The 27,860-nt window shown below is 38.0% G+C and overlaps 6 protein-coding genes across 6 annotated transcripts; 3 read left to right on the top strand and 3 right to left on the bottom strand.

The window, feature by feature from the left end:
• Positions 1-3,094: 3,094 nt before the first annotated feature.
• On the top strand, positions 3,095-5,432 carry MELLADRAFT_118352 (uncharacterized protein; the record flags this gene model as incomplete). Its single annotated transcript, XM_007417477.1, has 4 exons — positions 3,095-3,353; positions 3,496-3,816; positions 3,896-3,954; positions 4,027-5,432. The coding sequence occupies 4 exons, from the start codon at positions 3,159-3,161 to the stop codon at positions 4,733-4,735; spliced, it is 1,284 nt and encodes a 427-aa protein (XP_007417539.1).
• Positions 5,433-5,788: 356 nt separating this feature from the next.
• Positions 5,789-10,536, top strand: MELLADRAFT_40407 (uncharacterized protein; the record flags this gene model as incomplete). The annotated part of the gene is made up of 15 exons (XM_007417422.1): positions 5,789-5,914; positions 5,991-6,037; positions 6,110-6,343; positions 6,441-6,610; positions 6,976-7,032; positions 7,536-7,693; positions 7,840-8,253; positions 8,371-9,170; positions 9,264-9,377; positions 9,450-9,519; positions 9,610-9,691; positions 9,770-9,851; positions 9,939-10,112; positions 10,176-10,235; positions 10,302-10,536. Coding segments are annotated over 15 exons (2,823 nt in total), but the record flags the coding sequence as incomplete, so codon positions are not given.
• A 1,317-nt stretch (positions 10,537-11,853) lies between these two features.
• MELLADRAFT_68765 (uncharacterized protein) lies at positions 11,854-12,996 on the bottom strand (the record flags this gene model as incomplete). Its single annotated transcript, XM_007417443.1, has 1 exon — positions 11,854-12,996. The coding sequence occupies one exon, from the start codon at positions 12,994-12,996 to the stop codon at positions 11,854-11,856; it is 1,143 nt and encodes a 380-aa protein (XP_007417505.1).
• Positions 12,997-13,536: 540 nt separating this feature from the next.
• Positions 13,537-14,970, bottom strand: MELLADRAFT_68764 (uncharacterized protein; the record flags this gene model as incomplete). Its single annotated transcript, XM_007417442.1, has 2 exons — positions 13,537-14,291; positions 14,340-14,970. 2 exons carry the CDS (start codon positions 14,968-14,970, stop codon positions 13,537-13,539), a joined length of 1,386 nt encoding a protein of 461 aa, XP_007417504.1.
• A 3,910-nt stretch (positions 14,971-18,880) lies between these two features.
• MELLADRAFT_112911 (uncharacterized protein) lies at positions 18,881-22,000 on the bottom strand (the record flags this gene model as incomplete). Its single annotated transcript, XM_007417473.1, has 1 exon — positions 18,881-22,000. One exon carries the CDS (start codon positions 21,998-22,000, stop codon positions 18,881-18,883), a length of 3,120 nt encoding a protein of 1,039 aa, XP_007417535.1.
• A 1,489-nt stretch (positions 22,001-23,489) lies between these two features.
• Positions 23,490-26,640, top strand: MELLADRAFT_118351 (uncharacterized protein; the record flags this gene model as incomplete). Its single annotated transcript, XM_007417478.1, has 5 exons — positions 23,490-24,113; positions 24,183-25,222; positions 25,321-25,544; positions 25,626-25,749; positions 25,825-26,640. 5 exons carry the CDS (start codon positions 23,490-23,492, stop codon positions 26,240-26,242), a joined length of 2,430 nt encoding a protein of 809 aa, XP_007417540.1.
• Positions 26,641-27,860: the final 1,220 nt, after the last annotated feature.

Here is a 27,860-nt window from a genome sequence, read left to right as displayed (position 1 = left end):
ATTGGTAGCCATCATGCTGAAAAACTCTGAGCAGATGGACAAGGCTCTGGATCGCTTACATCGATGGAACATTCATGTAAAGCTTGACCTCAATTGGATTGCAAAAAATACATCAACAACTCTCGACATCGCAACACAAACACTTTATACAAGTGGCAATGTATCAGAAGACAATCCACTTGAAGTAAACAAGTTTGTTGTGGTTATAAAAAACAATGTATGTCATCCCCTGTTTCAAATATGAAGCTGCCGACTCTGATCATTTAATGTACTCTTGATTCGTTTTAGATGCTTTTTTTGGGTAAGATCTGTGCTCTCTACATTTACCAGAATGGTAAGCACGAGTGGATCACCAAATCGTCCACTCGATCTAAGCTCTCATATGCATCTACCCAGCTTTACATGTATAAAGGGAATCCTGGAGCGTGTAGTTTTGAAGAAAACTTTCCAAATCGCCTCATATTCTCGCATCTTGATATAGCAGATATTCACTATGTGTTTCCCCCCACCTCATCAATGAATATTACTGAACCCAAGGCTAACACCATATGGATTCCTCAAGCTTATCGTGCTATGTTAAAGGCTATGAGCCAGAAACAGTACATCAAGGCAATTCTCGAACAACTTGCTGTTGAACACGCTAAAGCTAGAAAAAAATAAGCTATACTTGAATTGTAATATCTAACTTGGTTTTTATTTCTCTCCACCTTATCTAGAGATTTGATTTTGTGTTATTTCTTCAAGTTGTTTCGCTTCATCTCTCCCAAATTCAAAAAAATACCAGTCTCTTTAGTCCCTTTTCTGAAACGTTTGACTGCTCTTTTTCTACTTCTTGATATTGAATTCTCAGACCCTGATCTCCCTCATGTGTAGAGATTCACTTTGATGTTTTTACCTGTTACAGCAGTGGACCGACTGCAGTGGCTGGCCAGGAACTGGAAACACAGTCCCTCCAGTGGCTGGCCAGGAATTGAATTACTCGTTTTTTTTAAAACTCAACTACATAACACTACATAGCTATACTACTCACTAGTCTATTTCTCTCTCAACAACTTCAACTCTTGTGATTCTTCTACCAAATTCCCAAAAAAATATACAAGTTTTTCCGGAAAAAAAATCAAGATGTCTAATTGCTCTGAAACGCCCAAAAACACAGATTTTGAGGGTCCTTATGCAGATGGAAGGAATATTGGGACCTTTCTCCGAAAAAAAAAATGGTCCTTTGTCAACAGGTAGGAATCCGAGTTTTTTTTGTGAAAACCGGCGAAATTTGTGTAGGTAGGAGGGGAAAATTTCGGGATTTCCATTAGGAGGGTATATCGGGGCTTTCCAGGGTCCTTACAAAGCAGACATAATCAGACTCTCTTATCTTGTTTTTCTCATATTGTTGGACAGCGGACCCTCACTTCCCTCGCTGGCAGATCCCTCCATGGGTATCATCTTATGGGTATGTGTGGTGTATGGTTAAATGACCCTTTGCAGCCTGATACTTAATCCCAAGGCACCGGATTTGGCGATTTGAGTCATCGAACAATCTTCCCTTGACCACACCGAGTTTCAAGAATCAATAAACTGCTGATATGTGGATATATATCCCAGCCTTTGAACCCCACGCTGACGGGGGTAGTCAGATAGTCAGGCATCGATGGGAGCGTAACCGTATCGGTCTTCCTCTGAGACTATCTCGCTCTGAGACTATCTCTGAGACTATCCAGAATTTGGAAAAATAATGTGGCTTGTTGTACACTTAACGCACAGGTCGGTGGCGGCTCGTAGGACTGTATGGTTCATACCTACAGTGCATTAGAAAAGATTAGAAATCCATTCCAGGCTCGGTGTTGTCCAGGGACCAGCTCCTTGGAACGAAAAGAATTCCACTCTTCATAAAGGTTTTTTAAGCAAGCTAAGATAATGTAAAGAAAGTCCTTTGAAAAAGATTATTTCACGACGAGTTTGCTTTTTGATTACTGATTGCTTTTTGATTCGCAAACAATAGGCTTCCTCCTGGAAACCAACCAGAACAAAACACACTAATTACCTCTCTTTCATGTACTCGAGGAGACGAGTTCATATGACCTCTCGTCTCATTTTTGATTCAATTTAGCAACATATCAGTTATCGGTTGGTGCATCAAATTTGTTCTTCTCGCAAACCAAAACACGCATCAACTTATTTTCAATACTTCTCTCGCTGGAAACTTTGCAAATGACCTTTAAGTGACTTTCAACATCAACTTCAAAGCATTAGATCTGATCTGTTTAAAACTGATGAATTGACTGATTCATCATCTAGGATTAGTATTATCAAAAAAACAAGATCATCACGTTATTGTTTCTAGACGATCGATTAAAAATGGGTAGATTGCATAGAATACTCATCGTTCAATTCAACCAACAACAAATTGGTAGATTCAATCAAAAAAGTGTATTTCAAACTGACTGAGAGAGCGTTTGTGAACAAGAAAAGCTCCAGCCAGTTCGCTTGTTATGAAATAATATGACAATGAACTTGAAAGACATCGAGATTCCGTTGTTGTTGTTATGTGTAGGCTAGAAACTGAAACATCATGAATTTATGAATCGAGCTCAATAAATTTCTGTTCGAAGCAGAAGTGATGTGACTTCTTCTCAAAAGACCAATCTCTCACATTGGTCAACATCCAATCATTGGACCATAGTGATCTAACAAGTTGCTCGTACCTACATAGGCATGGATCCATTGCTTGTTTGAAGCAATCCAGAGCAGATCTTTTGGATCCATCAATTGCACAGAAGTCTGAAGAGCTTTGTACAGGCTTGAGTAGATCCGAGAAGGTCAGAGAATGAAAACACGCCCCTCCTCTTGGAAAACAGGTGCCACCCGAAAAATTTTTATACTATCCCTGTATGTCTCAGGGATCCTCTCAGGTAGTCTCAGAGGAAGACTGATACCGCATCTCTCCCGCATCGATGATACCCGGGGAGAAAACTGTTTCATGACTGAACAATATCTTACACAGAGAAATACAGTTCCAAGGGGTTATTTAAAGTTTGAGGATTAGTAAAATCAATCGATGGCTGATCATCATCCAGTTTCTCACTGACAATTGCTTCTCGTACAAGATCATCAAGGTCATCAGCAACTTATCGTACCATCTCAGTCTCTTTCATATCTCTATCATGGCATCCCAATCACCCGAGCGATCTCTCACTACCATTCAACAAAGTACCATGAGGAGAGCTGATTCCACTCGTTCCAATACCTCATCCCGGTCCGTTCGCAATGGAGATAGTAAGCAGCAGGAAGACCTCATCAATGCTCTTGAGGCTGAAGAGGAACGTTTGGTCAACACACTTACCCGAAAACTTGAAAAGGTTAGCTAGTTCATTGTCAGTCTTCTCTTAAAACCCGTCCGTCAGGCTATCGTCGGAAGGTCTCAGTAATCTCCAGCAGACCATTCTCTGAAAGGGTCTTCGATTGAAACAACATGATACTGATCTTTTCTCCATCTGATAGCTTCGTGCTGAAAAAGTAGAGCTCGAGAGCGTCTTGGAGGCCGAGTCAGAAAGCCTAGTATTACGCCTTCAGCGACGACTTTCGTTATTGATGCAACAGCAACAGCAATCATCACAGTCTACTTCGACCACCGCCGCCATTGCAGCTCCTGCTACCTCACCTCCTGGAGGACCTAATATCAACGCACTCGTCAATAACCCTGACCCACTTCATCCTTCCGCCAATACCCTGATCGAGCTTTTGAAAACGGAAAACTCAAATCTACGAAACAGGTTGGTAGACACTGAGCGAGAGTACATCAAGACCAGTCGACAAAGTGATGTAGGTCTATCTCTACTATATCGCATAATCTTCCGTCTCGCCGAGCTCATAACATTGCAATGCATTCTTATTCAACCAGATGTATAGAAATGAACTGATTGCACTGCGTCAGAGAGTCGGGCTACCCATTGACGATTTGTAAGATTGTATTTGCTCATGATGATATCTCGATGCTGTTCTTCCATGTCTAATGTGCTTTCGGCAATGTAGAATTGGCGCCATCCCAACATTCGAAGAAAACTATCCAGCAGCCCGTCGTAGGTCAAGAGGCGCTAGTGCGAGTGGTAACGGGATCCCCATACCTGGAATGACAAGCTCCGATGGTCGACGTAGAACTCATCATACAGCTTCGATCTCATCGAGTAGCATTCAGCTTCCTAGTAGCTTCTTTACACCTTCCACGCCTATGACTCCAAGCTCAATGACCGATTCTGCAAATGCGATATCAATTTCGCTTGGAACTACCAATTTCACCACTCCTTCTACCTCTTATCCCGGTTTACCTGTTCCACATTCTACACCTGCTGCAACCCCCGCCGCATCACCTGCCAATGGTCGTCAACAAAACGTCTCAGCCGCCTCTGATAACCATTTCACTGGGAACTCCAACCATCCTACGGTTTCACCACCCACAACTGTTGCCTCCATGTATACAGCTAGTCGGCTAGGTCCTGGCCTAAGCCTCGCCACTGGTGAAAATGAAGCCTCCACAACTTCCCCCTATCCTCAGTCTGTCAATCAATCTCCAGTAAGTCCAGTAAGTCTTTGTGATAGCAAGAGTGGACAAGTTGGACAAGCGAATTCAGAGACTAGAGGTATGTCAAGTCAAGGAAATCGAACGATGACAGCTAGTACAAGTCAAAGCCCTAGACCAGGTGGACCTGGAAGACCTGAATCTAGACAACAATCACCAGCTTAGGTTTTATGATATCAGATTAGATATGGATCATTCTTTTGTATTTTACAATTCACGATGAGTCGAAGGTTAAATGGGTGGATTTGTTCCGGAAGGTTTACGACAAGGTCAAGTCTCCGGTGCCAATGTGATAAGAGAGGCAAGGATGATTTTGTTTTCAGGAGAGATAGTCCAATATATTCAACTCCTTTGCCAATTAAAACTCTCATCATGACTTTTACTTCAAACTTCCACTACTTCAAAAAAACTATTCATTGATCATCTTTGCAAGTCTGCAGTTCTTTTTGGGTCAAATTTTACCATTTTCTTTTGTATGATGATTCTTTTGCTTCCGATAACTTTTTTCTTTCCAGATTATCCTTTTCACAAAAAAAAATATGCGGTACAATGGGTTCTTTTCTGTTTCATTCAACTTTGTTTTTGTAGTAGGAGTACGAAAGGTGTATAGAGAAGATTGGCCAGTTTTTTTTACTTACATATATACTATATATATCAATATGCTTGACTATAACAAACAATTTTCGATTTTGTTTAATGCTAGATGATAAAATTTTCCAAAAAAAAAGTGTTTTGTAGATATCCTTTTTTTATTTTTTTCAAAGAATTGACATTTGTAGATATCATGAAGTGAAGTAAAGGGGTGAAGTGAGGTTTTTGGGTTATGATTTTTTTTATGTTTGAAATGAAGTGAATTGTACGTTACACCATCATGGAATATGAGGGTAGAGTATGTTTGCTGAGTGACAAAATATGAAATTCTGACCATGTGGTAGATGTTTTGAAGATAGTGAGTGTAGTTTGACTGTAAATCTACAATTCAGTTGATGAACTGTTCGATGGGATGAGATACAAACTTGAATTATGAACTAAAGATTCCTTACATCGTGGTTTTAGTCAAGACCTTTCTCATCATCATCATCATATTAATATTATCCTCAGCATCATTGAAGAGAGAACGATCAAGCAGGATGCCATCTCAGCAAAATACACTCTTGACGGTCAGTGATCGAGTATACCAAGAATGATGAAAACCTTGAAATCTGAAATCTTCATCAAACCTCTCACATTCAGTTCTCAGCCTCATGGATCTCGTTCGTTCACACAATCTTTGCACTTGCTGCTTTCAGTGGAGCATTGATCACTGGACTTTATCTTCATTATCACAAAATTGTCAAGAACGAGGTATAAAGGTCTCAATTTGATCCGATCGAACAGAGCTAATCTGATTCCTGGATGATTTGTCGGCCTTTGATTCTAGTGGTACGGTTATCCACTTGAATGGTGGCCGTCAGTCAGTGCAACCATGTCAGTATTCTTATCATTTTTATTGGTCATCAATCACTTCACTGACCTGTTTCTTTTCTTGCGCGACATCAGTGGTGACTACTATCCCGAACGATCACTCTTTCATATCCTCATCGCCTTTACATCAGGTCCAAGACTCGCGCTTGTCTTCTTCTCTTACCTCTTTCAGTCCCACTTCGCCCTTCGATCAACCGCTTCGGCACCACTTCTGTGTTTATGCGGTTTACTACGTACCATTTCTTGTGGTGGTTGGGTGTATGTGACTAGTTCCGATCACCATGATTGGCATGATGTGATGATGATCTCGTAAGCAAGTCTCTTCACCGATCAAAGTTTTCTTGATGGTATGCTCTTGAATGGATCACTGACTTCTGCACGCGGAACCTTCTTAATGAACTATTAGTTACCTCGTCTTGACCATACCATGGCAATTGGGATCCATCTATCTCTCACCTATCTCCACCCATCTCTCCGGAAATCAATATCGCAAGCGTTTCAGTCTTTTGTTCTTTGCTAGTATTATACCACTTGTCTATTTTTACGTTCAACACAAAGTGCGACGGATCCCTGGAGGTAATTTATTGTCTTCGAGATCATTGATCAAATCATTCGTCAAATCCATCAATTGGATCGATGCTGATCTTTGGGAATGCTTCTTATCTCTTCTTTGGCGACCCGAAACCTCACTCCCTATGCGAATCACATTGATTGGTATTCAGCATATACCTATGTCAGTCATCATTTTGTTACATTAGCTAAGTCGCATATATGCGCGGTCAGGAAGAATTTTATTCTAAAGTCACGTCTTCTGTGCATTGTTTTAAAATAACAGTACTCGTTCATCGAATGGAGTTTAATCTGCAAGTCATCCTTCATACTATCAAATAGTTTTACGCATTCCAATTATCACTGACATCATTGCTCCAATCCAATTACAGTCTACGACGTCTTATTTGATTCTTGTAGTATCCTTGATTTTGCTCATTTCGAGATCAGTTTCAACATTCGACCAAAGAATGAACTCCCGGTGATGAGTTATACGGAAGTGACTACCAATCTATTAAAAGGACGACTTCAACCTGGATCCTCTTTGCCTCAGACTATAAAGACGTATGTTGATTGAGAAATTGGAGTTCTTCTATCCTGCGGTTTTTCAACATGTTACAAGCGTTTCGTGTTTGTTTAGATTGTATTTACTTGCTCAGTTTTTCTTTTCATCCTATTAACCAAAAGCCTTTTCCGAAAGATTCTTACTTGATTTGCATCCTTGTTTTTGCTTTTTGCTTAAATTCAACTTGTATGATATGGGTTGAATTTTTATTCAAACACTGAAAAATTACAAAACCTTTGGTTTGATTTTCAACCCTTTTGCATATGTAGAGAACGTACCTCTAGAACTACGAATTCAATGATTCCATGGTGCCTAAACTCGCCTGAGATCCAACGTGCTAGGTTGTTTGGTGCAGAAATTTACCTAGGTATGTTTGTGATTGATGAGCGTTTAGCGTGCTATCAAAGGGGTTCAATTCCTTCAAAGGGTTTTCAAAAATTGTATCTGATATATGTCTTGTGCCTCTTTGCTTTACAGGTTTCGTGTTCTGGACCACTTTGACTGCTTTAGGACCAACAATATTTTATTTTTCAGTTTGGAGTATGGTATGTACCCGTCATCCTTCCACACGGACAATCTCGCTAATGGCAAAAAATGCCAAAGTGTTAAAAATTGACCTGTGAAGGCACATAAACTTGTCCTATTCCATGGTTTACTGATCTCATGATTTTATGCGCCATTTTTTTATTAGGGATTGGATGGAATGGAAGTTTTACTATTCTCAACTCTTGCACCCTTTTTACTATGTTTACCATTACTTCGGACACTACTTTTAAAATTATCACCAATTCTTCAAATCCTTTCACTCTTAAGTATAGGTTCATATATCATAGATCGAGATCAAAGGTTTTACGATGATTCAGTAATACGATTACAATTAACAGCTAGTTCAGTAGGAATTTGTACTTTTTTAAGTGTGATTGGATTTGTTGGACCTAAAAAAGAAGCTGAAAGGAAATTAAAAGGCTTTGGATTAGGATTGATTTTGAGCGTTTTAATTAAATATGCTAATTATTCACTTAATCCGATGTGGCCGATCATGAGGATGAAGAATGGAGGGTATAATCGAATTGGAGTAATTTTAGGACTTTGGGCTAATTTGGAAGTCATCTTGGCAAAGGAAAGAGATCAGCTATTGGAGAAGAATGGATTAGTAGATTCGCTAGATCGGACATCTCGAGAAGATATTGAAGAAGTTGACGAGGAAGGAGATCAGGAAGAGGGAGAAGAAGATGAGGAGGAAGATGAAGTCTTACCACCTTGTTGGCGCTGGTGGTGTTCATCGATAGGCTTAGGAGCTCTGCTTTTCTTAATCCATACCCTCTTCACCGACTCGGGTACAATGCTTGCTTGGGTCTGGGACGGATATCCGGTCAAAGGTCCAACAACTGTGAAGCATGGATACATGATGATAATCGCGATGGCAATAGGAGTCTTTATTGAAACTGGCTCACCTAATGATCTATGTTCACATCCAATCTGGTACGGTCTTGGAGTCCTTTCAACTATTGGTCTAACACTTTTCCATGGATGGTTAGGTTTTAGTTCTGGATTGATATTATGTATCTTTAGTATTAGTCAATTGAATATCTTCATTAGATCTTTATCAAACTTTTCTCGTCCCGGAGGTTGGACATCTATTGGACTTGGATTTGGAATTAGTTTTTTGATTTATGATTTACTTGAACTTATTCATACTTTTACAGTTGCATACGCATTTGTACCTGGAGGAGAGATTTTTAGAGAACATACTCCAATTGTCTTAGCAGTTGTGATTGGATTGATTGGGATTGGATTTTTTGGAAATCAATACGATAAGCGAAAAGAAGAAGAAAATGAACTTGTAGAAGAGGACTTCGTTGAAAAAGGGTTGATTAGGAAAGCCTTGGGTGCATTGATACTTGGGGCTGTTTTAGTGATGTGGTTCAGGACCGTTTGGAAAGTTAAAGAGGTTTTACCTTATCATCCTGAAGATAGAACCTTGAAAGCTGGTATTTGGACGGTTCATTTTGGTATTGACAGGTTTGTTTCATCTACATGAATTATATTTCTGTCATGGCTAGTTGATTGTTTTGAGAGCTCATTTGTTGATTCTTTGTAAACAAAATTAAATAGTGGGATGTGGGAAAGTCAAAGAAGGATGAGAGATATCTTTCAAGAATTGGAGTTAGATGTCATAGGACTTTTAGAGAGTGATTTACAAAGGATTGTGATGGGAAATCGAGATTTGTGAGTCACTTTGAATCTTTGGTATTGGTTTTTCTGAGATCATTAATCAATCTTTTTATCTCTTATTCTTAGGACTCAATTTATTGCTGAGGATTTAGGAATGTATGTTGATCTTGGACCTGGACCTAACAAACATACCTGGGTTTGTGTTATTGCTTTCTTCTGATCTCATTGATGAAGAATCCTTACCTTTCATCAATTTTCGGTGCAACTATAAAATCATGGCTTCTAGGGAGCAGCTTTACTTTCGAAATTCCCTATTGTCAATTCGACTCATCATTTATTACCTTCACCCAAAGGTGAACTCGCACCTGGTGTGTTTTCTATTCGGACTCTCTTCTTGAAAATTTGAAGTTGACACTAATGTGAATGTGATTATCTGGTGAAAAAAGCAATACATGCGACTTTAGATGTATTTGGCACAATGATAGATGTGATTGTTAGTCATAATGGACAAGAAGAAGATCCAAAAGAGTTGAGTTACTTTTTCACGGTTTCAATTCATCTTTGTCCATTTGTTTCTGATCTTGTCTCTTGCAAAACCATTTTTTTAATCGATAGTCGAGAATTACAATCAATCGAATTAGCAAGGATCATGAGAGAAGCATATCCTAGACCATTTATCTTTTTAGGATATGTAGTTAGTAAACCTCATGCTCCTAGACCTGCTCCTTATCAAATCTTAGTAGAAGATGGAAAAATGTTGGATATTGAAAGATCAGATTTTGATCGATGGTAAGTTATTCATTTATTTATTAATGATCATGAGGATAACTGATTGGACTGAGAGATTATCAGGTGTGAATATATCTTGTTTCGTGGGTTGAGACGAGTTGGCTATGCTAGGGTGACAAGAGGGTAAGTCTAACTATCATCTGCTTTTGTAGAAGGTATCATTGATCTTTAACTTTTTGATTTCTTTAGATCTAAACCTGCTGTAAGTGATACAGAGATTCAAGTTGGTAGTTTTCAAGTTCCACCAGATTGGATTAAAGTAGATCCAGATCGAGATTTATCAGATTATGTTAGAATCGAAGAAGGATTGATTAAACCTTCAATGAGGTTTTCGAATCGATTGATGAATCAAGGAGGATTTAAAGGTCATCAATATCATGTTTTAAAAGAGATCTTTGGTACAGATGTTGTTTATTATAAATAAGAATCAATCAGTAGTTCAATGTTGGTTTGTCATTTTTTTTGCTTGCTTGTTTATGATATGTTTGGCTTTTGTGAATGATTGATGTTGTAGAAGTACGATTGGTTGAATATCCTTTTTATATACATCTCTCTTTCGAGGTTTACATTGTACTTATGCAAAATGAATAATGTTCTGAAAAACGTAATTAACCTTTTACAAAAGAGGATCTCACTCTACACACAAGTAATTCTTTTCCCTATAGTGTCAAAGAAAGTTTAGTGAAGATTGAAATGTTTTTTTGCGTGATTCTTGTTTCAAGTTTTCCTTTTGCTGCCTTTAGAATTGTGATAATTTCTTCTTTTCCACAATTTTCTTTTTGCAATAAATGTAAGATCAGTAGATCTCTTAGGGTGCGTTCACTTAAGGAACTTCTGACCAGAAATCACATTCTGTAATTTTTTTAATGCAAGAATGAAACATGCACCACCAAATAGACACTTTAAATTTTGCAGAATGTGATTTCTCACCAGAAACTGCTTAAGTGAACACACTCTTAATATATCTCCTCCAAAACTCTACTTGTCAAAATTCAATGGCCTAAAACATGTCACTTTCCAATATGCTTCCTGTGGAGTTAAGAAAAGTATGGTTAGCATAGAATTATGGGGTGTCTTTCATCTCTGTTGTTATCATTACTGATATATGTGTCAGTATTTTGAACTGAAGCTTTGATTTCTGCTTCAAATCTTATAAAATGTGTGTTCTGTCTGAACAGTTGTGTTTATTGGGCAGTGATTGGAGTGCACCTATGCTGATGAAGTCTTGGATCTTCAATCTAAAACATTGAAATACCATGGTCTTATTTTTTTTGATCAATTGCTCACAATTTCCTTGTAATGTATTTCATCGAGTAAATTATGATAGATGACAAGCAACTTCCAAATCTATTGTTATTTGTTAGGTCACAAGATCACTGTTTGGATCAAAATAGGATAAGATTGAAGTATTCATCAAGTTGGAAGAAAAAAATGTTTCAAGCCAGTGTTCCCCTCAATCACATTTTGAGCTCTGACATGGAAGCTTAGTTTCAAGCTTGGAACAATGTAAATGGGTAACCTCATCATGTTTGAATGGCATCTATGTTGGCAGTGTGAGCTTTCCCCCTCCTGAAAGTTATTATGTGGCCATTGTATGCTGCCGATTTTGAGGTTGGCAGTGCTGCAAGCCAGGATTTATATCCACATCAATTCTTGTCAGATAAGATTATGGTTACTGATTTGCTCTTTTGATAAAATCAAAATTATATCCAGAAGAAAACAACAAAAATACAACAATTCATCACAACAATTTTTTGTAATCTAATGGTGTCTTGGCAGATAAGACCTGGATGACAAAATTGAAAGAATTTGGATGTAACTTTTGTAGGAACTCTAGCTCTTTGTTCCAAGCCTTCAAAAGACTTTTTAAACAATAAAGTGGTATAGGATTTCTTAGGTAATCTTCATGTTGCCATAATGCATTGAATAATTCATGAGGATCTGAATAATCTAGTTTCCACTTATTCTGCGTGATTTTCTTGCCATCATATACCAAAGTATTGTTATAAGATTTGAGGTCTTTCCATTTTGAAAATATTCCTTTCAAGAAATCCCATGCACTCTTCAGTAATAAGATGAGTGTATCAGCTTGGATCTTCTTCTGGTAAAGTACTCTCACCAGTCCTATAAAACCCACAGTCACTCTGTACTCAGCCAAACTGATAGATTGGACAATTCTTCCAAAATTTTCATCATGGGGATTACAGATAGATAAATCCTTTATTTTTTCCCCTTGAGTCTTTCCTGCAGATGATATATCACATTGATATAATCCCTTGTAAGTGTTCAATAGGTGTTCAATCAATGACACAAAAAAACTGTGAACCTCATGACACAGATCAAATCCTATAGGTGAATGAAACTGTGCAGTCTCAGCCAGTTTCTTGCAGACTATATACCATGTTGAAAAGTTTCTGGTCTCAGGTGTTATGTGTTTTCCTAACAATTTTACTCCTCTAAATGCCAGATTTCTGATATCTCCTCTTCCATAAAAGCCACCATGACTAGGTTTCATATACACATCATGGAAATATTGGATTTCTAAATGATATGCAGCCAAGTTATTGACACCCATCTTTGAGGTTGGTATCTGCATATCCCATTTTGCTTTGAGATAGTACACCAGATCAACTGGTAATCTTTGAGGTTGTGCAAGCTTACTCAGGTCATGGAACCAGAAAAGTGGGTGATGTAAGTTGCTTTGTCTTGAAAGCTTTTGCTTTGACTGAACAATCAAGTTTCCATTCTTGTCAATTATATTCAGCTTTCTCCAATCCTCAAAGTGCAGTTTTATCAAATTCCAACCTTGTTTCAAAACAACTTCTAAAGATAATCTATCACCACCTTGATTTGCAAAGATCCCAACAAGACCTAAAAAGCACATTGTTATTCTCAAATGTGCAGATTTGATGGCTTTATCAATCAATTTCTATGTTGGTTCCCCCTGATTATTATTTTTAATCATATCTTTCTCTAGATTTTCAAACCAAAATGTGGTTTCATAACACAAACCTGGCGAGTTATTTACCAGGAATCCGCCAATTTTTTGTAGCTTTGGAAGCAATTTGCTACATGGGCCAGATGAAAACTTACTGTTTTTGGATTTTGGTACTAGGGGGAACCTAGCTACACAACCTGAATGATCAACATCCTCATTGTTTTTAATCTGGTGTATGTTTCTGGGTGCTACAGATCTCTGAGGACTGTGGCTTGTGCTTGGTGGTGAATTGCCTGTTTCAAGGGAAACTGTTTTAGTTCCTTTATCCTGCACACTGGATGCTTGTTGAGGAGTGGTCCATTGCAATTAACTAGTTGTGGATTCCATCTCAGGTATCCTATGATCTGATCTCATTTGGATGTTCATTTTTTCATGCTGTAAAATACTCTGCTCAACTCCAGGTAGTTCATTGGAAGCATCCCAGTTTTAATTTGCAGGATTCATGTTGTGGATTTCCATCATAAATTTGGGACTTAGCACATGATCCACAATGTTTGAAGGAATTCCCATGAGATTGCTTTGATCATAACCATACCATTCTGAATTCTGAGGACACTTTTTGTGAGGTTCAATCACAGATTCTGGACTAACAACATGATTTGCCACATTTGAATGAATTTGCATGGAACTAGATACTTTGTCTGATTTGTCTGATGCCTTTGACATTGACTCTTGGAAAGAACTTGAAACAGAATAAGGAGGTTGGTGAGCAGTGTTCATGCTTACAGAGACCTCAGGTCTAGTTACTGGAAAGTTGTTTTGGTTGTGGTATGTCTTGATGGGCCATGTGCTCTTGTTCCCTTCATGGGAATGGAGGTTTGAGGGCGCTGCATGGATATGTTCATAGAGGTCCATGTCTAAAGATGGAAAATTATGATGTACCCTATGGCTTGCCTGGACAATTTGGTGTTGATTATATGTTTCTGAAGGGTCTTGAATCAAATGAACAATTGGATCTAATTGTCTTGAGGATGGACCTTGAGATTGCCTTTCAAAAGACCCCTCATTTCCAGGTAGACGGTTTGAATGACTGTCATAAAGGTTTTGATAGGGATCAAGGTTTCCAGAAAACTCATTCAACAAGGTGTAGAGGTACATATCTTCATTGGAAGGGACATCCTTGCTGTCCTGGAAAAATTGACTCTTCTTGACCATCTTTGTATGATCATGAATCAGATCACCTGGTGTACTTGACTTGGTTGATGTTGAGGGAACATTCTATGGAGTACCTGTGGATGTAAATCCCTCCATCCCTGGTGTTGGAGTATTGTGATTGTCATGGGTGGTAGTGCATGCACTTTTGATCCTTTTATGTGGATAGAGATTATCTTGAGTTGGATGCACCAATGCATCAAAGTCCATGCTAGAATTTGGAGATCTATAGTGCAGCTCTTGGCTTTGATCTGCAGTTTTCTCATTTTCCATATGAGTTTCTGGTCCATGAGATGCCAGCTCATCAGGTTGCAAGAGTGTTTCTAGCTGACCATAAGTATTCCAGTATGCATCCAAAACATCATAAAAGCTTCCATCTTGAGGTCCTCCTTCAAGATGAGAATGAAATTCATTTTGATGATTAGATGGTGATTTCCAAGGGTCGATTGCATCATAAAGCATGTGTCCCTCTCCTTTTTCCTGGTTTATGTCATGAACATTCAAGTTATCTTGAGTGCATGGTGTATCAAAATGATACAGATTCTCTACTTGATTGACACTGTCATCAAGCCATATATTCCCTTCTGAAAAGTTTTGTATGGGTCCTGATGGGTTAGGCTTGGGTTGTAATGCTGTGGTTAATGTTGCTAATAAGGGTAATGACCAGAATATTTTGTGCATCATTATTTTTGACATCTGGTAAGGCATTTATGCCACTGACCATGAGTAAAATGAAGGGCCACACATACTCAGTCAGTGGAAAGTACATAGTATTCAGTTTGGTTTAAGCACACACCTAGTACACACCTGAGTTGGATCTTTGGGCTCTTGACCAGGCAAGAAAGATGATTTAAAAACTGGTCAACAGAAACAAGTTCTGCAGTTGGGCAGCCTGACTGAAACTCCTTTTCACCCCTTCTGGTCACCTGAGAAGATCTGGCTTGTTTCAATTTTCAAAGCTCATACATGTGATTCAGCTGACTTGACAAAGTTCCTCCTCACATTATATGCATCCTCTGGAGCCTCTGAAGTGTTTCATCAGTACAGAGATTATCTCCATATTATGGCCTCCACAAGGCTGTGAATGATGATGAGCTTGTGTCAACTTTGATTGCATTGAGCTTGTGGTGAGTTGGTCTGGAGTTTTTTCTCAACAAACAGATCAAGCTATCAAATGATCATTTACCTTCTAGAAGTCCATTGATCAAGATCAATTAGGATTGGTTGAAAAGCTTGAACTTGAATGGGAAAATGTAAAGAAACTTATATACTCAACTTTTGTCATTCCATTGAAATCCTATTCATGTCTCATTCAAAATTCAAGATCATTCCATTGAGTAACCGCTAGCACCGCCAACATACTTACCTTGGATTGGAAAATCTGAGGTATCATTGGATTCCAAACGTTGGACAGAAGCTGTCCAAGGTTTTGATCCAAGGCAATTCTCAGTGCAAAAGATTACTTCGGACAAAGTCTGTCCAAGGATTTACCTCCGATGATGCCTCGGATTCCGCAACCCAAGACGTCTATGTTGGCGGTGTAGTCAACTGCATTGAGTAGCCCCTACAGCTCCCTGAAGGCTGAGAACCCACGGGGAGTCCAATCATGAATCCATCTTAGAGCTATCTCTTTGTCTTGGAAACAGTATAATCTAGTTTTTTGGTACTCAGAGATGCCAATGCCATAAACAGCATTGTTCATCAGATCAGTCAATTGATGGTAGAAACCAGATGAGGTTTAACAAGATATGAAAAAAGGAGATAGGAGAATCAACCTATGAGTGCAGCTTTATTATGAGTATACAAAAGACTATAACAAACATGATGTTGGATCACAATAACAATAATGAAATCATTGACTATTGAATTTCATGAAGAGTCTACAATAGGTCTATACATCTGGGATCTGATACATTTGTCAATCAATTATTGCCATCTCAAACCTAAGATTTGATTGACACTTCAAAGTTTATTGTAGTCTAAAGAAATCCTGCACTACAGAAGATATTCATCCTTCATCTTCAACTCCTCACCTTCCTCAAATTACAAAAGCTTACACCAACTATCTATATTTTGCTGAAGAATCAGTTTGTCAAAGAATCACCAATTATTTCCTTGTTATTGTTCATTTTGGCTTCAAGGATGATCATCATCATGAGATTACACTTGAAGTTTTGTTGTTTGGTACAGAAACTGTGGGTACAGAAACTGTGGTCAAACTTTGAGGCATCTACCTTGAGTTCAGCCATCCAAGTTTTTCAACCTGCTTGGTTAATTTCTGTCTTGGTTTAATCTTGCAGGTTGACCGGGTTATTCCCCTAGACCTGAAACTAGTAGCTTCTGAATACACAGCAAGAAAAAAAATATGTTGGAAAAAATTGGACCTTATTAGTTTGGTTATGCTTTGTTGTGCCTTCAAGAACAATAGGGGGACACAAACATCTCAACCTGACCTCAAAAACCCACCCAAAAAAACCATCCAGAAAACCCATGGCAAACCAATTGATTTTGAGGTTTTAGCGCCAAAAAATCCAAAAATTGATTTGGTTGCCATGGGTTATATTAGGTTGGGTTGAGATGTTTGTGTACCACTAATGGATAATCCCCTCTGACAACAATGACAAATCTCCCAAAGATGAAGGCAAGATGGACCAATGATAATGAGGAAGCCATGATTGACTTCTTGCTTACTGAGCAGCAGGCAGGATGAATGGCAGAATATGGCTGGGAGATGTCAACATGGGAGGTAAGTGCAACAATGCTCAAGCTAACTGAGCCACGCAGATTTCCAGTCAAGATGGCAAATGACTTTCAAAATAAGCAGAGATTAATTACTACTTTACCAAGGAACAATGATTAATTTATATTGCCAAGTCTTCTTACAATTAATTTCTGTGTATATGTGCTGTGTATTGAATGTTATAGAATAGATATTCAGTTGGTCTCATGATGCTTAAGTTTTGCTTGATAAGAATCTTGATGATGCTGTGTTAGAATCAGTCATTTGTTATCTGAAGATGTGGTAAAGCTGTGATTTGATATATGATAAGCATCTATTATTACTCATAATAACTTCCTCAAATGATTCATAGTTTTGTATCCAAAGCTTTATAAACATTTAATCATGTTAAAATATAATTGCTGTGACTTTTAAAGTCTTGTGAAATATAATTATTAATAACTTTGCCCTCTTTTCCTTCAACAGATGACTAAAAAATATCAAACCACCATGTTAAATGATGATCCAAATACTTTCCACACTTATGAAGTCCACCATTAGATGCTTATTGTACCACTATGATTATTTCTGTGATTATATAATGTGATCTACTCATCTCTTGATTTGACTTATTACTACTTTACCCAGAAAAAGGTGATTTGTTCCTATCACCAAGCCTTTTTTAGATTGATTTGTTTGTAATAGGGGGTTTTGAGTTTGAGTGTTCTATGTCTTTTACTATGAAAAAGATTCAAATTAGGGGGTCTCAAGTTTGAGGTTTTTACTGTTATTACCATGAAAAAGTTTCCTGCTGTAGCATAAGTTTATATGAAAATTCCAAGAACACAATAAGTTTTCTGTATCTTGTGGAAATGTAAACAGCTAAGTTTAGAACAGGTGATCAAAGAGCTCACCTTTATAGTTTCCCCCTTGGAAACAGGTGGGCTTGATGTTGGATGCAAGGTTTTCCTTTCATCCTCTTACCAGCAGTATCTTCATTACTGGGTGGAAGATCAAGGCAAAAAAGTAAAAAAATCTTGCTTGTGTTTTACAAGTGATTATAAAAACTTGGGAAAGCTTTTTTTGACTTAATACATCTCAACTATTCTACAAGCATGGCTTGAAATACGGATAATTGATTGATGTGTGTCCAGATTGCACGGGAATACCTTTTGCTTACAATGGTCCAAAAGGCATACTTATTGTAGCTATGGATTGAAAAATATCAGTGCAAGGTGGATTAGTGATCAAGTCAGCTGGCATTTGGCTCAGAACTCAGAAGCAGTAACATCTGTACCATGGATAACAACTGAAAGGATCACCCAGCATCCACGCAACAGACCAAGGCTCGGGATATGCTCAATGGGGATTTCAGGGGAGTTTCACACATGTTTTTTGCATTTTGAGGTTATGGCACATTTGTCTGTCCTTGGCCACCGTATTACACATTATATACATACTTGATGGGAATGTCACTGAACATTAGGAATGAGTAATAAAATGTATGTACTCTCAAAATAATGGTTTGAGAAAAGGAAAGTCTGCAAACCAATTACAAAAAACTGCTTTAAACCACAAGGTTTAGGTGCATTTGCTCATTAAACCACGTGATATAGGTGCATTTTATCAACACAACCTCTCAGAAAAGGAAATTGGGTGAACAAACAGGTCCAAAACTTGGGGGTAAAACACTTCTGATGGTTTTGTGGTGTACACAGGTGCTGTCATTCCTATGGGCACCTGTAGCAGTTAACACACTTCTGATTTTGAGGATGGCAGCGCTGTGAGCCAGGCTTGATATCCACATCAATTCTTGTCAGATGAGGTTATGGTTACCACTTTACTTGATTGTATAAGATAAAAATGATATCCAGAAGAACAAAACAACACACAAGCAATTCACCTAATCAATTGTTTGTAATCTAATGGTGTCTTAGCAGATAGGACCTTGATGACAAAATTGAAAGAATTTGGATTTAGCTTTTGTAGTGATTTTAGATCTTTGTTCCAAACGTTCACAAGACTTTTTAAACAATAAAGTGGTATAGGATTCCTTAGGTAATCTTCATGTTGCCATAATGCATTGAATAATTCATGAGGATCTGAATAATCTAGTTTCCACTTGTTCCGTGTGATTCTCTTGTCATCAAATACCAAAGTATTGTTATAAGATTTAATGTCTCTCCATTTTGAAAATATTCCTTTTAGGAAATCCCATGCACTCTTGAGTAATAAGCTGAGTGTATCAGCTTGGACTTCTTTCTGGTAAAGTACTCTCACCAGTCCTATAAAACCCACAGTCACTCTGTACTCAGCCATACTGATAGATTGGACAATTCTTTGAACATTTTTATCATGGGGATTACAGATAGATGAATCCTTGATTTTTTCCCCGCGAGTCTTTCCAGCAGATGATATATCACACTGATGTAATCCCTTGTAAGTGTTCAATAGGTGCTCAATCAATGATACAAAGAAACTGTGAACCTCTTGACACAGATCAAATCCTACAGATGAATGAAACTGTGCAATTTCAGCCAGTTTCTTGCAGACTGTATACCATGTTGAAAAATTCTCATTTTCAGGCACTATATATTTTCCAGACAATTTCACTCCTTTAAATGCAATATTTCTTATTTCTCCTCTTCCATAAAACCCACCATGACTATGGTTTATATAAACATCATGGAAATTTTGGATTTCTAAATGGTACACTGCTATGTTATGTACACCAATCATTGAGTTTGGTATTTCCATATTCCATGTTGATTTGAGATAGTAAATTAGATCAACTGGTAATCTTTGAGGTTGAGTAAGCTTACTCAAGTCATGGAACCAGAAGAGTGGGTGATGCAAGTTACTTTGTCTTGTAAGTTTTGCCTTATATGGACATTTCACACTATCATGGTGTACAATCACATTTCCATTCTTGTCAATTATATTCAACTTCCTCCAATCCTCAAAGTGTCCTTTTATTAAATCCCAACCTTGTTTCAAAACAATTTCTAAAGATGATTTATCACCACCTTCATTTGCAAAGATCCCAATAAGACCTAAAAAGCACATGGTGATCCTCAAATGTGCAGATTTGATGGCTCTATCAATCAAAGTCATGGTTGATGCCTCTTGATTATTATTTTCAATCATATCCTTCTCTAGCTTGTCAAACCAAATTGTGGTTTCATAACACAAACCTGGTGAGTTATTTACTAAAAATCCACCAATTTGCTGTAGCTTTGGAATCAATTTGCAACACGGGACATTCAAAGAGCTATACTTTTTTGATTTTGGTACAAGGGGGAATCTGTCTACACAGCCTGAATGCCCAAGGTTCTTGTTTGTTTCAATCTGATCTGTCTTTTCAAGTCCTACCAATCCCTGGGAATTGTAGCTTGTGCTAGGTGGTGAGTTTCCTGTTTCATAAGAAACTGTTCTAGTTCCTTTATCCTGCACACTGGATGCTTGTTGAGGAGTGTTCCATTGCAATTCAATATTTGTAGAGTCTATTGCAGGTATCCTATGATCTGATCTCATTTTGACTTTTGTTGTTCCATGCTGTAACATACTCATATCAACTCCAGGTAGATCATTGGAAGGATCCCAGTTTGAATTTCCAGAATCCATGTTGTGGCTTCCCATAATAAATTCTGGAGTAAGTGCATGATCTACAATGTTTGGAGGAATTTCCATGAGATTACCTTGATCATAACCATACCATTCTGGATTCTCAGGACACTTGTTGTGAGTTTTGATCACAGATTCTGGACTAACACCATGATTTACCACATTTGAATGATTTTGCATGGAACAAAGTACTTTATCTGATGCCTTTGAAATTGACTCTTGGAAAGAACTTGAAACAGAATAAGGAGGTTGGTGAGCAGTGTTCATGCTTACAGAGACCTCAGCTCTAGTTACTGGAAAGTTGTTTTGGTTGTGGTATGTCTTGATGGGCCATGTGCTCTTGTTCCCTTCATGGGAATGGAGGTTTGAGGGCGCTGCATGGATATGTTCATAGAGGTCCATGTCTAAAGATGGAAGATTATGATGTACCCTATGGCTTTCCTGGACAATTTGGTGTTGATTATATGTTTCTGAAGGGTCTTGAATCAAATGAGCAATTGGATCTGATTGTCTTGAGGATGAACCTTGAGATTGCCTTTCAAAAGACCCCTCATTTCCATGTAGACGGTTTGAATCACTGTCATAAAGGTTTTGATAGGGATCAAGGTTTCCAGAAAACTCATTCAACAAGGTATAGAGGTACATGTCTTCATTGGTAGGGATACCCTTGCTGTCCTGGAAAAATTGACTCTTCTTGACCATCTTTGTATTATCATGAATCAGATCACCTGGTGTACTTGACTTGGTTGATATTGAGGGAACATTCTCAGAAGTACCTATGGATGTAAATCCTCCGATCCCTGGTGTTGGAGTATTGTGATTGTCATGTGTGGTAGTGCATGTATCTTTCATCCTTTTATGGGGATGAAAATTATCTTGGGTTGGATGCCTCAAGGTGTCAAAGTCAATGCTAGATTTTGCAGATCTATAGTGCAACTCTTGGCTTTGATCAACAGTTGTCTCTTTTTCCATATGAGTTTCTGGTCTATGAGATGTCTGCTGATCAGGTTGCAAGATCATTTCTAGCTGACCATAAGTATTCCAGTATGCATCAAAAACATCATATAAGATTCTATCTTGGGGTCCTCCTTCAAGATGAGAAAGAGCTTGATTTTCATAATCAGATAGTGATTTCCAAGGTTCAATTGCATCATAAAGCATGTGTTTCTGTCCTTTTTCCTGGTTTATGTCATGAAAATTTGAGATATCTTGAGTGCATGGTGTATCAAAATGATACAGATTCTCTACTTGATTGAAACTGTCATCGAGCCATATATTCCCTTCTGCAAAGTTTTGTATGGGTCCTGATGGGTTAGGCTTGGGTTGTAATGCTGAGGTTAATGTTGCTAATAAAGGTAATGACCAAAATATTTTGTGCATCATGATTTTTGACATCTGGCAAGGCAATTATGCCACTGATCATGGGTGAAATGAAGGACCACACATACTTAGTCAGTGGAAAGTACATAGTATTCATTTTGGTTTAAGCACACACCTAGGACACACCTGAGTTGGATCTTTGGGCTCTTGACCAGGTGAGAAAGATGACTGAAAAACTGGCCAACAGAAACAAGTTCTGCAGTTGGGCAACCTCACTGAAACTCCTTTTCACACCTTCTGGTCACCTGAGAATATCTGGCTTGTTTCAATTTTCAAAGCTCATACATATGTTTCAGCTGACTTCACAAATCATTGGAAGCTTATCAAAGTTCCCCGGCCCGAGTAGTCGAGGGAGGGCGTTACAGCTCAAGTCCTACTACATACTTTCCAACTCACAACAGCTGGATCTTTGGGCTTATTTCCTTGATCATCAATTATGAGAGTCACAGACATCATAAAATGATGCTTGTAGCTCAAGAGGTCTTCTCTTCAGACTTCTACATGTCCTTGTACATTTTTCTGTACATATTTCATTCATCAAACCACTCAGAAGAGCTGTAAAAACTTGTAGCTGCAACCCATAATTCAATACAGAACCTCCCGAGGCGTGCTTGAAACTCCAAAAACACGGTGTCCAAGAACCAAAATAGCAGTGAATCTATCTGCAGTGACGATTTGAAACCGGCAGGCGGAGGCGCACAAGATGTTAAGGAAGCTATGCGTGGCTGGATGGGCGATTTTATGAGGTCTGTGATCCTCATGATCATGGGCAAAAACAAAAAAATGGCCAAGATTTCTGCTGTTTTGAACGCGCCCTAAGGCTTTAGCCCGAAGTCCCTCCCTCAACTACTCGGGCGGAGGGGACTTTGATAAGTTTAGGCTCCTCTGGAGCCTGCGGAATGTTTCAGCAGTGTGGCCTGCGCAAAGCTGTGAATCATGATGGGGATGTATCAACTTGAATCGCATTGAGTTTGCAGTGAGTTGGTCTGAACTTTTGTCTCAACAAGAAGATCAAGCTATCTATTGAACTGATGGTTTATCTTTTAGAGGTCGTTTGATTGAGATCATTTAGGATCGGTTGAAAAGCTCGAAGGAAAGAAATCTAAAGAAACTTGTCCGACTTGTCTCGTTCAAGATTGTAAAAGTTTCATTCCATTGACTGGCCCCTGAAGGCTGAGCAACCCACGGAGAGTCAGCTCATGAATCCATCTGAGAGCTACTTACATAAATATCTCTTCGTCTCGAATGAAGTATGTAGAACGGTTTAATTTTTGTAGTACCCAGAGATGCCAATGGGATGATGACAGCATAGAGAATGCTAAGCTAAAATTAATAATTCATTTTATCAATTCACAACCTTCGACCTCAAGACTTCAACCAACTCAGCAGCTTCTCAACTTTCTCAACTTTCTCAATCGAGACTGAAACCGACTCCAATTTGATGATCAAGAACTCACTACCATCATTCATTAAAAGGCCATCTAACTCATCATCATTTATGAAAATGTCATCAAATCATCCAAATCAAGAGTCAACATCAACATTAAAGAACTATCATCATCTACGTCATTTCTCATCTCAATCATTGTACGATCAAGAAGTTTCAACCAATCATCAAACTACTCATTCAACAAGATCTAGTTTACCTGATATCACTCCATCATCATCATCCTCAAATCCTCAATCCAATCTCAATTCAAATCCTACATTTTCAACTTACGTTTCGAGGCGTTCGATCATAGCTAATAAAGCATTAAACTTATCATCAAAGTTAATCAACAAATCAGCTAGTTATTTATCATCGACTACTAGAGATCTAGATCAATTTAATTTTCCGAAAACTCAATCAACCTCTCAAGCTCGATCAACTAGAAATCAATCTCAAACTTGGGAAGATTGGGATAATGATACATCAAATTGGCATATGCAAAGAGGTGGTAATCAATTACCTGACCCTCTTACTCAATCTCAATCTCAATCTCAACTTACGAAAGTATCATCATCAAACCCTTCAACTCCCAACGCTTATTCCTCGGCTAGCGCTTATCTTTCATATTTCAATCGACAAAATCGACAAAAGCGTAACAAAGAATCATATACTGAAGATCACTTAGTTTGCTTCCCAGGTGTAAGTGATTTGATTCATACTACTAAACCGAAATATATGATCTGACCCGATCCCTTTTGTATTTCCTAGTATGCCGCGCTCAAGTCACCATCACACTCGAGAGCTGGTGATATCGAGGTATACCTATCCTTTCATGCATTTCGAGCCAAGAATGATCTTGAAAAATTGAATCGATCACAAAGATTATTCTATTCAATGATCTGTAGACTTACAGGTTTGCCAGCTCGTATCGGCGATAAATACTATGCTACCTCCCAATCTCCATCTGGATCACAACTTGATGTCAACAATCAAGAGAGTCAAGATTTGATTACTTGGAGTGATGATGATTCACCTCAGAAACCTTTTCATGACTCTCCCCATGCATCCACATTCTCTTCATCAGCCACACCTACCAAGAATAATCCTAAACCTGATCTCGCACGTAAACCTCTCACCATTCCGGCTTCCGATCCACCTAGACCACCTCAAAGAATTACCATGACATTACCAACCCCCATCAAACCTCGAGAATCTAAACCGTTTGACGATCACCCCCCACAGAATTCTTCTCGATCTTCATCTGATTCCTTCACCTCTTCATTGTCCTCTAATCCTCCAAGTGCATCACTCAAACCCGATCCTAGCTTCATTGATAAAGATGTGATGAGGTTACATACCAATCTTAGAGAACGACTTCGAGCATTCTTTTCAGTCAAGAGCGAAGGCCGACAAATTAGGGTCAAACTTTATGGGATATGTGATCCAATCTCGTCAGGTACATCAGACAGTTTGACGAAAAAGAGATATTTTGGTAAATCCAACTTTGAAGAAGAGAAACAAGGCGTACTTCTTAATCAGGGTAGACCATTACTCACGCAAGTTATCACGACTCGTCAAGGTGGGATTTGGGCTGAGAGATTAGTTTTGCCTTGGCAAAGTATTGAAAGTCATCTGAGGATGGCTCACCCGAATCATAAATCGGGGATCACCAAGATTAAAATCGAAGCTGCACTTTTGAGTGAAGATGGTGATCCAGATGATGGGCCAGGTGTAGTTAATACACACGCTTCTTTAGTGACAGAAGTCGACGTGATTCCTTCACTATCAACATCGGTCCATCTAATTTCGTTAGTCACATTGTTGTTTGAACCCTCGCTTCTGGTTTGAAGATCTTTTGACTGACATATTCTATTTTTTGAATTGCGAAAAAATAACTTCTCAATAGAGATATAGATGATACCATCAAGAGTACCAATGTTTTGGGGGGCATGAAGACAGTCTTAAGAAATGTGTTCCTGAATGAATTTGAAGAAGTGAAAGTCACTGGGATGTCAACTTGGTATCAAGCTTTATCAAGCTTAGGCGTTTGGAGTCATTATATCAGTAATTCTCCACTTGAGCTTTGGGAACCTATTGAACGATTCTTATCACATGATCAATTTCCCTTTGGTTGGTGTTATTTCCTTTGAATTGATTATATATTTTAAAGAGGATTGATGTGATTGATGTTCCTGTACTTATCTATCATAGGTTCAGTTAGTTTGAAAGAATACGCAAGAGGAGCTGGATCAATCTTGTCTGGAATGTTAGAATCATCAGGAGCAAGGAAACGTGCAAGGATTGAACGGATCATCACCGAGTTTCCGAATTCAAAGTGAGTACGAATTTCGCAACTTTTCTGCAAACCTTAACGTCATTGAATCTGGTGTCTTTCTTAATGATCCAAAAGGTTCATTTGTGTGGGTGATAGTGGTGAACAAGATTTAGAAATGTATGTTGGATTAGCATTAAGTTATCCTAATCAAATCATAGCAATCTATATTCGAGACGTAACTAGTACAACTGCTACTGCGACAACTTCTACAACCACGACCACAACCACAACCATAGCCAATGTATCAAGTCATCAGAATACTAAAAGACCAATGGCACCACCTAAACCGATCCATTTACAATCTAATTCAATTCAATCTACTACGACAAGTTTATTGGAAGAGAATCCAGTGATTGAATTATTGAAAAGTAGATTGAAAAAAGCTGAAAATGATTTATTAGGAAAATCAATTCGGCTGAAAATGTTTAAATCTGGATTTGATTGTATTGAAGAAAGTTTAGAACTTGTGAAGAATGTAGGTTTAGATTCTTAAAGCTCTCTAGTCAATTTTCATTTTTATTTATATCTTTTGAAAGGGTTTCTTTCTTTGTGATTACTTGATTCTTCTTTTTTTTGTGGGTGTTTGTTCAAGTACTTGGAGAGTTTATAAGTTAAAATGATTTGATTTTTGGTTTTGTGTTGTGTCGTGTTGTGTTGTGTTGTGTGTTTTTCATTTTGTGAAGAAGAAAAAAGTGTGAAGAATAACAAAACATTTTGGAACGGTTTGAATTATTTAATTTTTGTATGATTTCCTTATAATTTTTTTTACAAAAATCCAGATTTTTTTGTGTATTAAAATTTTTGTATTCTCACTATATATAGACATCATATTTAATTATAAAACAATCAAATTAGTATAAGAAAAAAACCAATTGATTTTTAATTTTAATGAATTTCTTTTTTTTTGGACTTTTGTATATATTTTTTTGAACATTGATTTTCTTTATCATCATTACAGCATAGTGTTTTTTGTTTTGTAAATTTTATATTTCATACAAAAGAATGGTAAAAAAGAGTTGAGTGTAAGGCTGTGTTCACTTAAGCAATTTTTTGTGAAAAATTGTGTTCAGTAATTTACAGAAATCACATTCTGTGAAATGTGTTTGGTATGTCTTATTTACAAGCATTCTGGAAATCACAGAATGCTTGTAAAAGGTCTTTTTGGGTGTCATTTCAAGAATGCTCTATCAGAGCACTGATCTTCATCACAGAAATCACATTCTGTGACTTTTGTTCCTTCTGCCCTCTTCTATTTACCACTCTTTCATTTTTTCAGAAAATTGGACGAGTCCCTGTCCATTGTACGGATCACTCCAAATTTGGACAAGTCCCCCTTTCCCATACAGGTTCAACACCTCTCAACAACCATCCTCTACCATCATCCACCACCTGCTTCGACTTCCTCTGCTGCCTTCTTCAACCACTCAAGTTTCAACCTACACAACATGTTTGATTACAAAATCAGCAACATCATGATTGTTGATCCACAAAAAGCCAAATCTAGATCAGAAAACAAATCAAAATCACAACCAAAATCACAAGCAAAATCAAAAGATAAAAATGAAGACAAAGAAAGAGAAAACCACCAATACTGATGAAGCATGGCATAATTGTGACGATAGACATAGTACGACCTAGCAAAAATAACTCATCTTGAAAGCACCTGTAAGTCTATTCAAGAGAGAAAGCTGCCTGACCCAGAATACACACTTTTGTGCCCTCACCGCCATAATAGATGCCTCGGATCTCCTGATCTGAGGTATTGTTGGATGCAAATCCTTGGACGGATCTTATCCGAGGTTTCTGTCTGAGGTATCATTATGCGCCCAAAATTACCTTGGATCAAAACCTTGGATAGCTTCTGTCCAAGGTTTCAGAATCAAGAACACCTCAGATTTCCCAATCCAAGGTTAATATGCTGGCAGTGCCTTAGGGACACTCTCCACAATCTGGCTACATCAGTCTCAATTTGATGGGCCAAGTAATTGTTGATATCAAAGGTCATAACTTAGAAATTGTATAAATTACATTCATCCTTGCAATTGAGAATGACATGGTGATCATTTTATGAGACCAATCAAAAAAATTATTGATAGTAGTTTACCAAGTTT

Source organism: Melampsora larici-populina, assembly GCF_000204055.1.
Source record: "Melampsora larici-populina 98AG31 unplaced genomic scaffold MELLAscaffold_73, whole genome shotgun sequence".
Taxonomy (NCBI): domain Eukaryota; kingdom Fungi; phylum Basidiomycota; class Pucciniomycetes; order Pucciniales; family Melampsoraceae; genus Melampsora; species Melampsora laricis-populina.
This window is presented reverse-complemented; position numbering and strand designations above follow the sequence as displayed.